The sequence below is a fragment of the Peromyscus eremicus genome, chromosome 6, assembly GCF_949786415.1.
Source record: "Peromyscus eremicus chromosome 6, PerEre_H2_v1, whole genome shotgun sequence".
NCBI lineage: Eukaryota > Metazoa > Chordata > Mammalia > Rodentia > Cricetidae > Peromyscus > Peromyscus eremicus.
In genome coordinates, this window is record NC_081421.1 from 12,004,896 (window position 1) to 12,020,816 (window position 15,921).

Consider the following 15,921-nt stretch of genomic DNA (forward strand, 5'->3'; position numbering starts at 1 on the left):
TACAGAATGACAGAATCTGCCATTTGGAAGTTGTTACTGTGGAGATAGCATTGGCAAGGTTACAGCTAATTAGGGGAAGCAGTTCATTTCAGCACAGCATGAGTCAAGGAAACAAGACTAGGCTGCTGCAACAATCTAGCAAGAAATGAAGAACCCTGAAGAGGTGATGGAACCCCAAGAAACGGAAATTGTTGGGGTGGTAGAAACCTTGACAAACAATGGGCCATTGAAGAAAGCATTCACAATGGATTCCCAGGGTGTCGCTGCCTAAAACAAGAGAGAAAAACTGAATACCCAAACTTGAAGCATCTATATAATCAGAGAATTACTCCCCCTTGAGAAAGTAGTACATTCAGAAAAAGAATTCAGCTGCATGGAGAACAGCAGAAACCAAGGAATGGACAGGACAGATTAGATTGGCTTTTAATCTTTCTCAGACTGAGCTCTCCAAACTGGCATAGACGAGGCTGAATGTCTAAGGCGGTACTGAGCATTAAAGAGAAACTGGAGGAAGGATTTCAGTGTTGCAGTTAACGGCGGTTTGATGCAGATGGCTAATGTTTCAAAGGCAGAACCATTTTCTCCTTGATTTGGGTGGAAACATGAACTCAAATCCCTGGTGCCACATTTCCCGTCACAGATTACAGAATTGCCAACACCGGGCCCTTCCTTTGGCTCCTGGGGACTTAATTTCCCTAGGGAGCTATTGTGATTATTCAACTTGAAGACCTTATAGGAAGAATCACAGTTATTTCTCTCTGGAGTCTTAGGAGAGCAAATAACATGGAAGTAAATAGTCACTAAGGAGGACAAGGAGAAATAAACAAAGGTTTAGCCAAGTATTGTCACTTCATGTTAGAAGACTGTTCAAAATTATAAATTCGAGTAGAGCAGTAATGATATGCTATCACTGCTTACGGGGATGTGTACACTACATCAGGCTGGCTGCTCCCAACATCAGGGTGCATTTGACTGGACAGATTGTGTAAGACTGTTCCCAGAGCAAATATTCAAAACTAAAACTTCGAGGGAGGCCCAGTTTTGCCAAGTCCCAATGCTGTGATCGTAGACATCCTGTTTTGGGGCATGTAGGTCAGTTCCTCTTACTTGACCTACTGTTCCAGTATTCTGTGCTCAAAGGGATTTAATGAAACTACTCTGAAAAACTGTTAAGCACTGCATACTTCACAAATACAGCTTTCAGGGATAGCATTAGCCTGGATAGGCTTACCAAGTCATAGAGATTCCTGAAGCATCCTAATGGTGAAAAACTATGACTTACCACGGTTCGATGCCTAGTACGTATTTTGCAAAAGATCTCTGAAATGCTCTAAATATTGCAACTCCAGTAAGACACCAAAATGTTTGTCTTTGCAGCAGTAGAGATAGAAACATGGTCTTGCACACACTGGACAAGTGTTCTCTCTCGGAGGTACACGCAAATATGTCTTTTGGGGGGGTGTTTTTGAAGATCTTTGAAACAATACCTAGTGATTCTTCTTCAACCTCCCAAGTTACAGGATTACAGGCATATACCACCTTGCCTGGGAGGTTGAGGTAGGAGGCATAACACCTCTGAGAAAACTGAGACTTAAAGACTTGACTATGGTTATGTGATAGTAAACCACAGCTCGGCCTTTAAACCCTAGTCTATGTTGCTTCAAAAATTGTTTCAGATCCAAATTCTATCCTGGAAAGAGCTCAAGGTGGCGCATGGAGGGGTGGAGGGGAACGGACAACACACAGGGCAACTATCAGTAGCAGTGTCTAGAAACCAGCCCAGTGATTCCGTGTCCTCCGGGTAGGTGTGTCCCCTACAGTTCTCACTGTACATTTAACAGAGACGACAAACCCACTGTAAGGGCCCTTAACCAAAAGCAGATTAACAGAACAGACACTTAAAAATGTATTGCAAAATGTACAGCATTTATTCACATACAGACAAAAAGGCACAAATTCTACTAAATAGTTCAACAAAAAAATACAGCTGTCTTCAACTAGTTTTATAAATACTTTCAAAAAGGGGGTAGAAATAAATACAGGATTGGGCCATGTAATATAAAATAGTCATCTCTACATATACTTTGTTTAACTTCTGATTTTAACTCTTCATGCACCTTTTTTTTTTCAATTTTAGCTGAATGGACACCAAGCTAGGCACATAGTGAAAAATCCTCTGTACAAGGTTACAAATGTAATGACAAGTTTGTCCATTTTAAAATAATTCAGATTTGTACACAACACATAAAACCCTTCATTTAAATTTTGTGTTTATAACCTAACAAATAACATTCCAGGCAACTTTACAAAAGTTTAACTAGCCTACATTTTGACATAATACATTGATCATAATCAAAGATATTTCTTGGTCAGGATGCACAAGGAAGATTCAAAAGAACAAACAAACAAAAAGCTCCATACTAATAGAATGCAAGTGGGTAGGTGGGCTGTCGCTGCGTATGGCCGCCTCATACAGAGTTCCCAGCATGACATGAAACTAACTTACAAAGCTATCGTTACACTGTCAGAAACCGTGCTCTATACCATTTGCATTTCAAAGCAGTAATAAAAAGTGTGGGCTTTTATTTTTTGTTTTGTTTTTGTGGGGGAAATTTTTTTTATTTTTTTATTTTGTTTTGTTTTTTGGTTCAGCATAACTTGGAACATTTGAAAGCTTTTCAACCTAAATGTGGGGGGAAAACAGGTAAGGCATTATTTTTGCACAAAACTAGCATTCCTAATAGTGCAAATGGATCTGGTGCCTCTTAAACTGGTGAGAGGCTATATACTCACTAGATTAATTTAGGTTTTCTTTCTATGGCTTCACAAATTATTCCTCTATAAATTCTAGTTTCACCCAGTGCTGTTGCTGCAATCAAAAGATAACTAGATAGAGTCCAACCTTTTCCTGTATCCAGCAAAAGGGTTTTGTTCATATGCAAAACATCTCATTTTTAAATTAAGCTCCAAGCGAAAGTACAACTTGGACTCCTAAGAACCTTCAAATACTGGTAGCAACAAGCTGATCTGGGCAGCAGTCTCAAGGAGCTCCACAGCTCAAAAATAGTCAATCTAAAACCTGGGTCATCCTTTCCCCGCCCCTGAATTAGCTACTACAATGTACTTGAGAAGTTAAGACTTGGTTTGAAAATGTTGTACATACAATGGGATGCATCAGATCTGTCATTTGATCATCTGATAAAACTTGCATAGCAAGATGGAATTCAATAAGCCTTTTCTGTTGTTGACGATCATCTGGAAGACTTGAAAGCTTCTACAAACTCAAAGCATTACTCATTAAATATCAGAATGTCCCTGCCACATGGAAACAGATGTATAAATGAATGAGAATCCAAACACTGATATTAACAAACTAAGGGTAATTTAGGGGAAACTGGGCTTATTCGAAATACCCTTAAATCTAAATCTCATTGCTATTTCCTTCTCTTAAATTTGATTCACAACTACACTGAATGCCAAAGAAAATAACAGGACTTGAACACTATCCACTTGTCTGAATACATACGCACTACATGAGTGCAAAAACAGAACATTGTACTCAAATTTAATGGTAAATTATTGCTGATAATTGACTATTTATTGCCATTTGCAATTCGAAAGTCCAAGTTACAAATCAGAGTTTAGAACTCCAACTCCAAAAAATCTATTCAAGGGTACACTGACTTCTTTCCTGTATAGCCTTGGTCAATAGAAGAGCTTGACGCAACATATTGCCTTTCTATTGTTTTAAAATATAACCTGTTTTACCTTTTTTTTTCTTTTTTTTTTCTTTTTTTTCTTTTTTTTTCTTTTTTGCTTAAGGAATCCGTTCATGGTGGAAGCCTGGATTCCCCAAATACACACTAGTGGTCGACTCTGGGGAGTGAGTCACCAGAGTCTGAAGTTCATCACTTGAACTTGAATAGTCATTGTGTTATTGGAAGCCAGGTGGTCAAGTACTGGCAGTAGCCAGAGAAATCCCAATTGGGTCCGAGGACCAGCAGTTAGGAAAGAGGAAGGTCGAGAGGACTAGTAACACTTGGGCCTCAGCTGCTCTTTCTCACAGAACTTTCTCCACCAGGTCCATCCTCTCCACCCACCGTATGTCCACAGCCCACTCAGGGCCGCAGGACCTGCTACACAGGCCCAGAGTTTCACTTGAGCAGCTCTGCTCTGTCCCTCCAGCCTTCCACCAACACCTGTTGTGTAAACTCTTCCCCTGGACGCCACGTGTGCAAGATCCCAGTGTTGCTGAAGCTCCCGAGTCCCAGCTACTCACACCAACAGCCTGGGAGCCAAAATGCTGTCAGCATTTACCATTCCTAGAAAATAAGCTTTGTGGGCTATAAATAGTATGTGAAGGCTTCTATAAATAGGATTTATTCATAACACAGAATTCTATCTGATTCTGTACTCAGAGTATCCAAGAGTTTGTGCTTTGGAAAAAACGTAGAGGGCAGTAATGCACGGTGCCTTTCAAGCCTGGCCCTCTCTAGAGTTACCTCATTTTTAGTGTTTAGTTCAGGTTCTAATCTTAGTGTCTTGTGGTTACAACCTACTGTTTCCTCAACAAGTTGCAAATAACACAAACTTCTCACAACAAATGATTTATAAATGACTCTGGAAAAAAATTCAATCTGAATTGCAAGGAAATACGTTTGTGTGGCTCAGAAATAATGGGTTTTTGCTTGCCCCATGTCAGAGCTCTCTCCTCAGCATGGCCAGCAGCAACAAGCCACATGCTTCCACACCGTCTGTTTCATCAAGAGGCCAAGATGCTTCTCCTGATGATGTCTGTCCTCCTGCTGATGGTGCTGCTGGCATGGATACACTTCTTCTCCGATGCCTCACTCTCTGAGTCACTCATTTCCACATCAGGGACATACCCATCGTTCTCACTGTCGGTTCTTAACCTGTTCTTTGCCCTTTCTTTGCCTGGAACTCGGCCTAAACCCAGGTGGGGACAGTCTGAGTGCTGGTGGCAGGCCCCCCCATGGGCTTCTCCTTGCTGCTGCCGTTCCCCCTTCTTTGGAATCCGGAATCCTCCCCAGCTTTTCACTGGGCTGGCAGGTGTTGTAGGCACTTTGACTAGGGAGCCATTGCACTTGGGCACAATCTCCTTCCTCATGCCAGGTGCTGACTGCCCTATTCCAGGGGAGGTGGCAGCTCTTGTGTTGTCCAGATGCCTCTGGGATGTGTCTGTGGACCTGAGAGGCTTGTGACTCTGTTTAAAAGATTTGTCCTTTAAGTCTCCTTTAATGAGATCACAATGAAAACGATTGTCTCTTCTTTTCCCATGGTCTGGTGTCACCACACCATTTTTCTGTTGTGCTGATGATATGAGACGTGCTTCTGCAAAAGTCTTTTCAAAGCTCAGATAGCTTTCTGGGACCCCCAGCCCCTCCTTTCTACCACACGGATCTGGCTGCTTTAACAGGGTCTTGCCCTCACTCCCAGAACTATTCTTCAAAGGATCTCGCTTATGGGACTTTTTCAGCGAACGAACCAAGGAAGTACTACCCATTTGTTTCCTGAAGAATGCAGAATGCCACTTCAAGTCCTCTATCTTGGGAGCATTGGGGCCCACAGAAGGACTTTTGAACAAAAGCATCTTCTCCAGTGAGGAGGAACAGGAAGAAGGCACACCTACAAACAGAAAACCACAAGGGAAAAATTACATAAGCAAAGCCAAAAGAATGAAGTTCTAGACCTGAAGCATCATTACACAAACTTCCCACCCAAGAGTCACCAGCCATTTTTGTAAAAAAAAAAAAAAAAAAAAAAAAAGTTTTTAAAGCCATGACCTGATTCAAGAATCTGCTTTCAATCTAAGAGGTCAGTATACTACATTTTTTTTCCAAAACCACTAAAACACAAATTTTCCTGAACTATCTGTTCAAGGACAAACAAAATTCAAAGATGTGATTTTCAAAGGGGAATCCATTCAGAATCCTTCCAATGGCTGCCACTTCTACACAGCAGCAATTATACCATCTACCAGTCACCATCCATCACTTCCCTCTCTGAGACTAACTAGAGCTTTCAAGGTTCTTTCTCCAAAGGGCCATTGAGGACAAATACATGTAAATGTATAAACTGAATTAAAAGGTAGGTGTTCACATAATTCTGGACATGTAATATGAAAAAAAAAATACAGTATATGCAAAATCTATTTGGGTTCAACTTGCTATCCAAGTTAAAGATTAGTTAGGCTTTTATGCAAATCACAAAACTTAAGTTTCATAGCTTAACCTAGTAAAATCTTATAAAATAATATCAATTCTCATCTCTTGATAGAAACTGACACTTCCTATTTTTTTAATTATTTTTGTTTATTTTTATTTTATGTGTATGGGTGTTTTGCCTGAATGTATGTCTGTGTACTACGTGGGTACAGTGCCTGTGAAAGCCAGAAGGGGTGTCAGATCCTCTAGAACTGGAGTTTATTATAATAGACAGTTGGGGATTGTCATGTGGGTATTGGGAATGAAACCCAGATCCTCTGGAATGCTAGAGCAGCCAAGTACTCTTAACCACTGAGCCATCTCTCCAGCCTGACACTTGGTAATCTACTTCATACTTATTTTGTATGTTAGTCATGACCTACCAAATTTATCTCATACCCTCATACTCATTAACTCTGGTCTGAAAACTGCTGGTGAATTCATAAGGACCATGTTTTTGCAAGAGTGTCAAGACCAGCTACAAAAAAGCAAATCTCACATTTTGTGTCTCCTGTTAAGACATGAACTACCAGGAGAATAAGAGTTGGCTCCAGTGTGTCACAGGAGCCCTCACAAGACCTTACTGTCCATCAGATGTAGGCACGAGCAACACAGCTGAGGTCCTTTTTACACGCTGTTAGCTTGGAAATGCCTGCTTTCTCAAAAAACAATGGATAGCCACACGTGAGATAGGTTTTGTTTGTTTGTTTTTTTAACTGAAATACCCAACAGGAAACAGAAAGGTGAAGAGAGTAATGTTGTCTGAATTTTAATTTCTATCTACTGGACTTGGAGCCCATCTCTCTCAAAAGTATCTAATGATAGGCCTCCCATAAGCACCATTTCCACCAAAGATGCTCTCCTTCTGCAGAACGACCCTACTTGTTCCCAGAATCACAACAGTTTGAGCCATGAATTCTAAAGAACACACGTAAAGTCATGGTCATCTCCCTTGAAACTGTCTTAAGCACTGGAGTCTAGAAATGTGAAAGAAAAGCCACCCTAGAGGGCTTTAGCTGCATTTGCTATAGCCTCCCACAAAAAAAGTAAGTCATTCCAACTGACCATACTTTTCACTCAACTCAAAATGAAGGAAAGATTGGTTTCTCTTTTCTGTACTTCTGTTTGTTGTTTTCTACAAACACCGTCTCATTCTGTAGCCTGGGCTGACCTAGAACTCACAATGTAGTCCAGAATGACTTAGAAATTTTGGCACTTCTCCTACCACAGCCCCCAGAATGCTTAGATAACAGGCATGACCCACCATGCTCACCAGCAGGAATTCTGGATGAATCTACACTACAGTTCTATAACTCAAAATACAACCTACCCTTGTGAAGAGAATTTCATTCACTCACCCAAGTACAAACCTCAGCTCTGATGCAAGAGGCTGCTTGTGATTAAAAAATGACTCCTTTCAAGCCAGACAAAAATCATCCTTTATGGGTAATCAATCACTGAATCCACCTCAAGTACCAAAAGCTTCAACTGGCAGAACTCTACAGGTACACTACATTAACCATCCCAGGTAACAGCAGCTTCCAATGGAAGGATGAAGAGACAGTAGCCTTAAAAGATCTAAACTGCACTACTTTTACTTATGAAGCTACACTTTGAAAACCTTACATTTGAAGTTTTGCAGCTTAAGTTCAAGTTCCAGATAATGAAAGACACTTGATCTCTCTGGAAAATATTTAATCTTAGCAAGAACACATCTAAGTTAATGTTACTAAGAATATTATTGAAAATTCCCCTTGGTCTCAGAACCAAGTTATCTCTAGTCACATGTATCTAATTCTAAGGCAGAGTTTGGATTTCAGCAGTTTCGAACAACATATGTGTTGTTTGTATTCCATAATTATCTATAGAAAAGACCACAAAATCAGAAAGGGAAGAGTGAATCTGAATCGACCACGACTCGGCACACAACCAAGTGTCAAGTGTGCTGTTGCTGTGACTTTAAAGGGCAGTCCAAGGTGGAGTCATTCATCCTTTTCCATTGAAGGCCAGCCCAAAACTCACCAGCCCAAAACCCAAGACTCAGGTCTTTGTGTTGAGCAAGTTCCCAGGACAGACTTCCTCCATGAAACTCCTACATTACCTATTTCTTGGGGCTTGCCATCATAGAACACTGGTGCTAAAAGCATACTTTAGAGGTCCTGATTCTACACCAGACTAATTAAAGAGCAAATGAATCCCAGAGTGAAACACTTGCTCAGCATTACACGTGGTCTCCAAGTAACTCAGCCACTCTCCGGCAGAGGAAGCATACACCCCACATTTATCTTCCTTTTTGGCTGGCCAGAGCAATGTAAATAGAAGACACTAAATAAATGTCCGGCACACTCCAAATTACATTTATAGCTTCGGAAGTCCACCATAAGTGTTATGAAATGAGTTTAAGTGGTGAGTAAAGAGTCTTACCATCTATTTACATGTTAGGTTGATCCAAAGGCTACAGAATGCATGCCTTGGTAGCTGTCCCCATGTTTATCAAGAGCACTTCAATGTGCTCTCACTTTCATTTTAATTTCCTGATACTTAAAGAGGTAGCTTGAAATAGCATCCCCACTTTACAAAAGGAAATTGGAGAGAAAAGTAAGGTTTACAACTTGCTTCTATTTGGTCAGCAGGGAGATGCTATAGGTCTCAAACCCTATTTAAGGCCAAATTCAGCTCTTTCCCTGTAACATAATGCCTTTAATGTTTAAAGGTGTTCTTTAAATATGAACAACTGTACTAAACTTTCTACAGGACAGATGAAACAGCAACTGTTTTCCCTCAATAGCAGTGTTGAGGCTACAAACCCCTGCCCTACATTTTGCCCTTCTAGGGCTTCATGCATACCTGAAACTCTTTCTTGCTCCAAGAGCTTAGTGTAAAGACTGAAAATCTGTTCCTGGACTTTGCACACAGATCGTTTAATCTTTTCCCTGCGGGTCACCATGTAAGTGAGGTTCCGAACCTAGAACGTAGAGAATAAAGATTCTAAGTGAGCAATACAGTAATGATACTTCAGTGCTTTCAGTTTTCCTTTACCTGAGACATACTGGCCCTGCTAGGGCCTTGACAGACATTTGAAATCAAAATGTGCTTTAAGCATTTGACCCTGCCACGAGGTGGATTCTGTTTGTTTATTCCCTCGGTGTCTGCAGCAGCCACGGAGTAACCCTGAGGAGAACATAGCGTCCCAGTCCTCCCCACCAGTCTGCAGGATAGAGGAGACCTCCACTCTTTACTCAGGACTTGCTGCCTTATGCCCAAGAGCTCTGCTTACCATCCAACAGTGCCATCCCCGCCATCTTACTGTCAGTGGATTGAGAGGAGTTCAGAAGCAACCTCCCCACACACAGCTTCCAGGCCACTGGCATAAGAGGAACCCCTTGCACAAGGCTCTCTGGAAGACCAGATGAGCTTCTTGGTCCACTGGATACAACTTTGCAAAGCCAGACCTGCAGTGCAGTGTATTTGAGAGGGGTATGCAAATGCCTGGGGACTGTCCTAGCATCCCCAACTAATCTATGAATCTATAGGTCATCAGCTTACAACTGCTACTTACCTCAGTCTAGTTCATTTGTAACTGAAAGACCAAGTACTAAGATTCCCCACTCATGTCTGATATATAAGACTGCTTCACATCATGTACACATCCCACTAGTGATTCCATAATCAATATCCCCTACTCGTAAAACCACCTGTCATCAGTAAGTACAAAACTAAAGAATTAAGTCACTGATCCCTTGGTCCTAAAGTCTCCCGACTAGATTGGCCTGGTGGTGGCGCATGCCATTAATCCCAGCACTCAGAAGGCAGAAGTAGGTGATCTCTGTGAGTTCAAGGCCAGCCTGGTCTACAGAGCGAGTTCCAGGACAGCCAGGGCTACACAGAGAAACTGTCTCAAAAAAACAAAAAGTGACTAGATTACATGGGCCTAAAGACAAAATGTCAGCTCCATCCCACCACTGAATAGCTGAACCTTTTCAGGAAGATGCCCATAAAAACCTCAACAACCTCAATGGCAGAAGTGAAAAATGACTACATCCTCCCTTTTATGATCAATGGCACCCTAAAAATATATCCTTTTGAGCAGTCTCTTTGTACCATACTGTAAATCCAAGTTCAAAAGTCACAGGCTGATTCTCTGGCACAAGCCATGCCATTTTGCACACTGACTGACTATGCAGATACCCTACCACCACCAGGGCTCAGTCTTCAGACCTTTCTAAATCCTCACAATTTAGAGGATTGTGTTACAGGCAGTCCAATTTACGTGAGGAATGAGACAGGAAGGGAAACACCTCCAGGCATTGCTGACCCTGACAGATTCACTAGCAGGGTCTTCCTGGTTCTAGTTGTACATTAATCATTTACATTATTAATGCCGTTAAAAATAGGCTTTGATTAAAAAATTAAGAAGGAATTCACTCTCTTTGTGTAAGTTAAATATAACACCACTGGGCCTAGCTAACTCTGACAGCCACAATCCCAGGCAAGGAAGTAGGTGTTCTTTAGAGAAAACTTAACCAACATGGGGCTAGAAATGACTAACAGGCTATTCATTCTCTTTGATAAGTCATATTCCACCCAAATGAGATTATGGGTAGAAGCTCAAAAATTAAAATTAAAAAATCAAACCTAAATCCTCATCTCAAATTCAAAACTTTGGACAGTACACGTAAGGCAGCTTTTACATAAAGATGAATCTGATTTTTGGAAACATGAAATGGACGTTCTAGTTTATGCTCATATTCAACTCAGATGGAAAGCAGACACATCTCAAACTCTTGATCCAGGAAAATAAAAGTAGAGAAACCAGGGGATCTCAATTAGGGAAGACTCTACCATGGCCTCTAAGTCAGAAAAACTCATTTACTTCCAGTGACCTCAGATAAAGAGCTTCTAAATAAACCCACAAAGCAAAAAGGCCATGTTTTCCAGCTGGGATAAGTAAAGCCTAATTGATCTAGCTCTGACTGACCACTGTAGAGCTGAGCACCCCAAAGTAGACACCCCTTCCCCCACCCCCCAAAAAAAGCATTCTTGGCAGGAATCTACTCATGGCCTTTGCCCGGAGAACTGGACTGATCCCACTCAACCAAACATCCCCAATTCACCTCCCGTCAGCTGCTAGCAGCCGGAATTCAAACCCAACACTTCATGTCCCCTGACACCAGGCTAAATCCAAGTCACACTTTCCCCTTCTAACAAGTTCACAAACAAACAATGCTGAGGATACTTGATTCCAGTTTGCACTTTTAAGTTTCCAGAATGTTCCTGTTGCATCAGGGACTGCATCCTGAGAACTACCAGCCTAACAGCCAGGAATAGCTGCAGTGTGTTTTCTAAACTCTAAGCAATGTTTGCCACACCATGCCTTATATGCATTTTGTTCAGGGGACAACTGTGGTCTCAATTGGGTTTTCAAAAGTTCCATTCCACTAAGTGACAAATGTATGACTGTCCCCCGGGACTTGGCACCTTTCCATACAACTACAAAGAGTGCAGAGGGAGGATGTCTTTATCTGAACTGGTAGTACTAAATTTCTGAGCTAATTGGGTGGTCGAGTGATGTGGCAGCCTTAGGAACTTAAAGTCCCACTCATCACATCACAACCATCCTCTCTTTGTAGTGCCTTCTGATATCCATTCCTGTCATCTAACTTTCTGGTCCAGAATTGGTACTCAGGTGTGCAAGGCCCCCCGAGGTGTTTATTTGCCAGAAAGAGCAATTAACCATAATCTGCATTTCTAATGAATGCTACTCACTTGTTAGTTCAGGAATGACCACATGCCTTGATTCCAGTCACCTGGGTTAACTGGTTCTTGAGTGTCTGTCATGTACTGATACTTCATAAATAGGCAGATCACTGACTTACTGAGAAATCAAGTTCATTGTAACGTTGGATTTTTCCTTTGTCATGCCTGCCTGATGAGCCCTTGGCCTGATACACTTGTTTATAACTGAAAAGCACTATACAAATCTCCAGGGCCTGACATAGACTTCAGCGTTTTCAGTCAGTCCTCACAGCAGATGAGGAAAACATAACTTTTCATTATAAATAAACCCTTTTAAACTGACACTGAATTCATTAAAACTTTAGACTTTTTAATAATAAATGTTAAGTAATGCCACCCACACACACATACACACACGCGCGCGCACAAATCCTGATTTATTCCCTTATACATCGTAGCCATTATTCTACTTAAAAGCAAAATGACGACTCCAAAAAAAGTTCAGAATTTAATTATAAGTGTATGTTAATCTCAGTAACTTAAATACAGAGAGAGAGTTAGTACACCACAAGCATTTTCTACACTTTTATTCTGTGGTGATTGTGAAACAAACACAAGTCAAAACATGAGACTTCTCCCAAGGACTAGCTGACTCCATGCACCCCAATTACAGCAGTTGTTGGGTTAGGATGGCAGCTTCTCACCATAAAACCCATTTACCCTGAACCCTTCCTTTCTCAGTAACATACCACAAATGTATGTGGTTCTTTGCTCTAACCACCAGGGGGCGTATGAGAGCCTCACCAACCTGCTCCTGCCTCCCCTTAGCCTGACACCAGCCACCTTACCCAGAATCCTAACATCATCTAGAAAGGGACATCACAAGAAGCCAGCATTAGATGGTGTACTAAAAGGGCCTCTAATGAGCACTTAAAACTACTTTCACAACTACCCCATCTCTAACAAGGTGATAGAGGCCTCTGTGAGAACTGATCCTTTCAGCTAAGCACATCTGCAGTCTATCCCTGCCCTGCCTACACTCTCATTTCAAATCATCTATGAGTCAGACTCTCTTGCCGAGCAGGTGATGAATCACTCCTCTCTAATAAGTAAGGGGCTTGAGGGAGATAAGCATTAACTGTTTCAGGCCACTTGGGTGCCTTTCAGCACAGGCTGCTTCAGTCCAGAAAACTTGCATCCCATCTCTGCCACACTAATGAATTTAATAGGTAGCTAGCAGTCAGGGGAGTAGGTGTGAGAGGTGCTGAAGACACATCCCCAATTAGTAAGCCTCAGTTAAAACTACCGAAGGGAGCTAGAGACCCTGGGGAGGGCAGTCCACTCCTAATTATTCCTGCAGCAGGGAGGTCCAAACGGGGACTCCAGAGGTAATGGAGAGTGGGGGAGGCACCAAGCAGCAAACAGCTGAGGAAGTGCCAGCAACTGAGGCTCCAGGCAGCCAACAGCCACTTAATCAGCAACCCAGTAGTGTGATAAACATGTAGGTCTGTGTATATGCATGTAGTGTACTGAGATTGCTAAGGATTCCACAGACAGACCCATGGCCCTGTGCACCAGGAATCACACCCACACACACAGACATAACCCGGACAGGGATGCACGCACACACAAGCACACACACTGTATGTACACAACCTCTGTGATGACTTAGCACCTCACTGCCAAGAGTGTCTTCTGTAACAGGTGTGTGTAGAAAGAAGTCCATGCACACAAATCAGCACCCAAAGCCTGCTCTGCTCCGCAACAGAGCTGGGAATGCCCCTGTGAATTAGCCTAGAAGCAAAGATGGGCCGGCGGGAGGCAGTGCTTAGCTCTGATGAGCCCTTCATCCAGCCATCAGCCCCTAGGAAATGTCTCCCCAGGTTGAACAAGAAATTCCCCTACTGCTGCCCACTCCCCGTAAGTCAGACACATCCCAGCTCTCAAAATTAGGCTGTAAACAATACTGAGTCAACCCTTTGGTCGTGTTCCTGGTGCTCAATTCCCTCCAGCTCTACAATGATGGGGGAGCGGGGGATGGGGGTTATGCCCCATCTGATCTTGCAGAACAGTAAAGATTAATGGGAAAGTGTGTAAAGAAAAATAATCACAAAGCAGCTCCCACACTGGCAGTCTTGCACACTGCAGTGAGTTTACCAGCCCATAAATATATTTAACCAACACGACCTCATGCTGTAGTGTGTACAAGAATCTGAGAGTAATGACTGGCTATCATCTCTTGCTCTGGGCAAGTGCTCGCCTCTTTACATCTTCTTCTCTAAGTCATTATAAGGTGTCAGTGTCAATCATTACCCTCTCCAGGTCCTGCCGCAGGTGCGTGAACAGCTGCAGCCTCCTAAACAAGACATCCTGCTCCCGCTTGGCTAGATTGTCCTCTTCATCTTTCTTTGGGGTGATGAGGGGCTTGTTGAAGTTGATCTTCCTCTTCAACTTCCAGTACTGGTACAGGAAATCCACTACTTCCTCAGGCAGCCGCAGGGCCCTGGCCACATCCAGCAGGTTGACGAAGGTGTAGAACTCATCCTCCAGCTGCTGGAGCTTCTGCTTGCGAACACTCACCCGGTGGGCCTCCTCTCTATTCTGCTCCAGACTGGCAAAGGGCTCCAGAGGGCTCCCAGGAGAACACTCGGGGGCCCCGTTCTGTGCAGCCCCCTCACCCAGGCTCTCCTCGGGTTTCCTGTGTGAGCTGTGCTTCGGGCAGTAGGACTTGAATTTGACTTCATCATTCTCGGCCAAAATCGTCTTCATCTCCAGGCCACGGTCAAAAGCACAGGTCACATGGAAGGCTGTCCGGCAGTTCTTCACAGAGCACTGCAAAGAACACACGGAGACCATTACGGAGCAGCAGCAACCAGAGTCCCTAGTGCTGGCCACCCCACAGGATGACAAAGGCACACTCACTGAGACAGAAAAGCTTGACAAGGATGAAGAGGGAAGGGGCGGCCAGGGATGGTGGGGAACAATGCACGACGACGCAGGTAAAACGTTCACAGCCTCAACTATAGCTTGCTTCAAACAGTCACGGCACTAGAATCTCAGGGTTGGCCGTGGTGTACAACTGGCCCCTGTAGGTGAGGGTGTACAGCCCTCAAAAGACATGTGCTCTATGTGCAGAGTATACTCTGAGGCATTAATCTAATTCTCAAAGACTTGAGCTCACGTAGTTTTATAAAAAATGAGAACAGGAATCTCCTCAACAGACACTTTCCTGGTAAGTTTTAAAAGAATGAATCCTCAGTACAACCCCCAGCTGGAAAAGGTCCCAACTCAGGTAAATACAAACAGACTTCCTGGAAGCAGCATCCATGATCACACCAGAGGAAGGCAGACTAGCAGACAAGAAGCCAGCTCAGGAAGGATGGAGAAAGGTCCCCTGCTAATGCAGAATCACCACGGCATCAGAGGCTCCCTTCCTGTGGGCCCCAGGGAAGTCAGCACGGCGGCCAGGCCTCATCAAGATGCACTGAACACCCTGTTCCCTCCCCGCCTGCACAGGGCTACAATTTAGTGCCTTTGATCCAGACACAAGCCTCTGGCCAGCAGGAGCAAAGTGATTAACTTCTCCCGTCTGATCTCACTGAGCAAATCCCTAGAAAGAGGTACCTCTCGGAGGCTGAAGCCAGTCCCTGTAAAAGCAACTATATTGTGTGAGACCAAGAGATCCCTGGAGCATGCCAGGGCTGCACAGACAACCAAGGAGCTTGTGCTCTGGGACAGCTGAAAAGCTTAATTAAACTCCTTCAACAGACCCTGCATCACATAACCACAGAGTAGAAACTGGAGCTGGATTTCCCCCTCATCATTTCAGTATTTAAGATACGACTCAGTGCCAGCCACATTCTAATCCTTTACTATAAAAATCCAGCCCCTCCACCACCCCCAATTCCAATCACCTAAAACATATGCACTGAGATTAGTCTGTACCTTTATAAATAACCTC

At 43.1% G+C, this 15,921-nt stretch overlaps 1 protein-coding gene across 6 annotated transcripts in view; it reads right to left on the reverse strand.

The window, feature by feature from the left end:
• Window positions 1–1,905: 1,905 nt before the first annotated feature.
• Jade1 (jade family PHD finger 1) overlaps window positions 1,906–15,921 on the reverse strand; it is a 66,201-nt gene continuing 52,185 nt past the window's right edge. For all 6 annotated transcript variants that reach the window (XM_059265157.1, XM_059265158.1, XM_059265159.1 and 3 more), the window contains 3 exons: window positions 14,274–14,792; window positions 9,072–9,189; window positions 1,906–5,646 (listed from right to left, as the gene is read on the reverse strand). In XM_059265157.1, coding sequence (XP_059121140.1) covers window positions 4,763–5,646; window positions 9,072–9,189; window positions 14,274–14,792 — 1,521 coding nt within the window. In that variant the 3' untranslated portion in view covers window positions 1,906–4,762. The remainder of the gene's footprint in view (window positions 5,647–9,071; window positions 9,190–14,273; window positions 14,793–15,921) is intronic.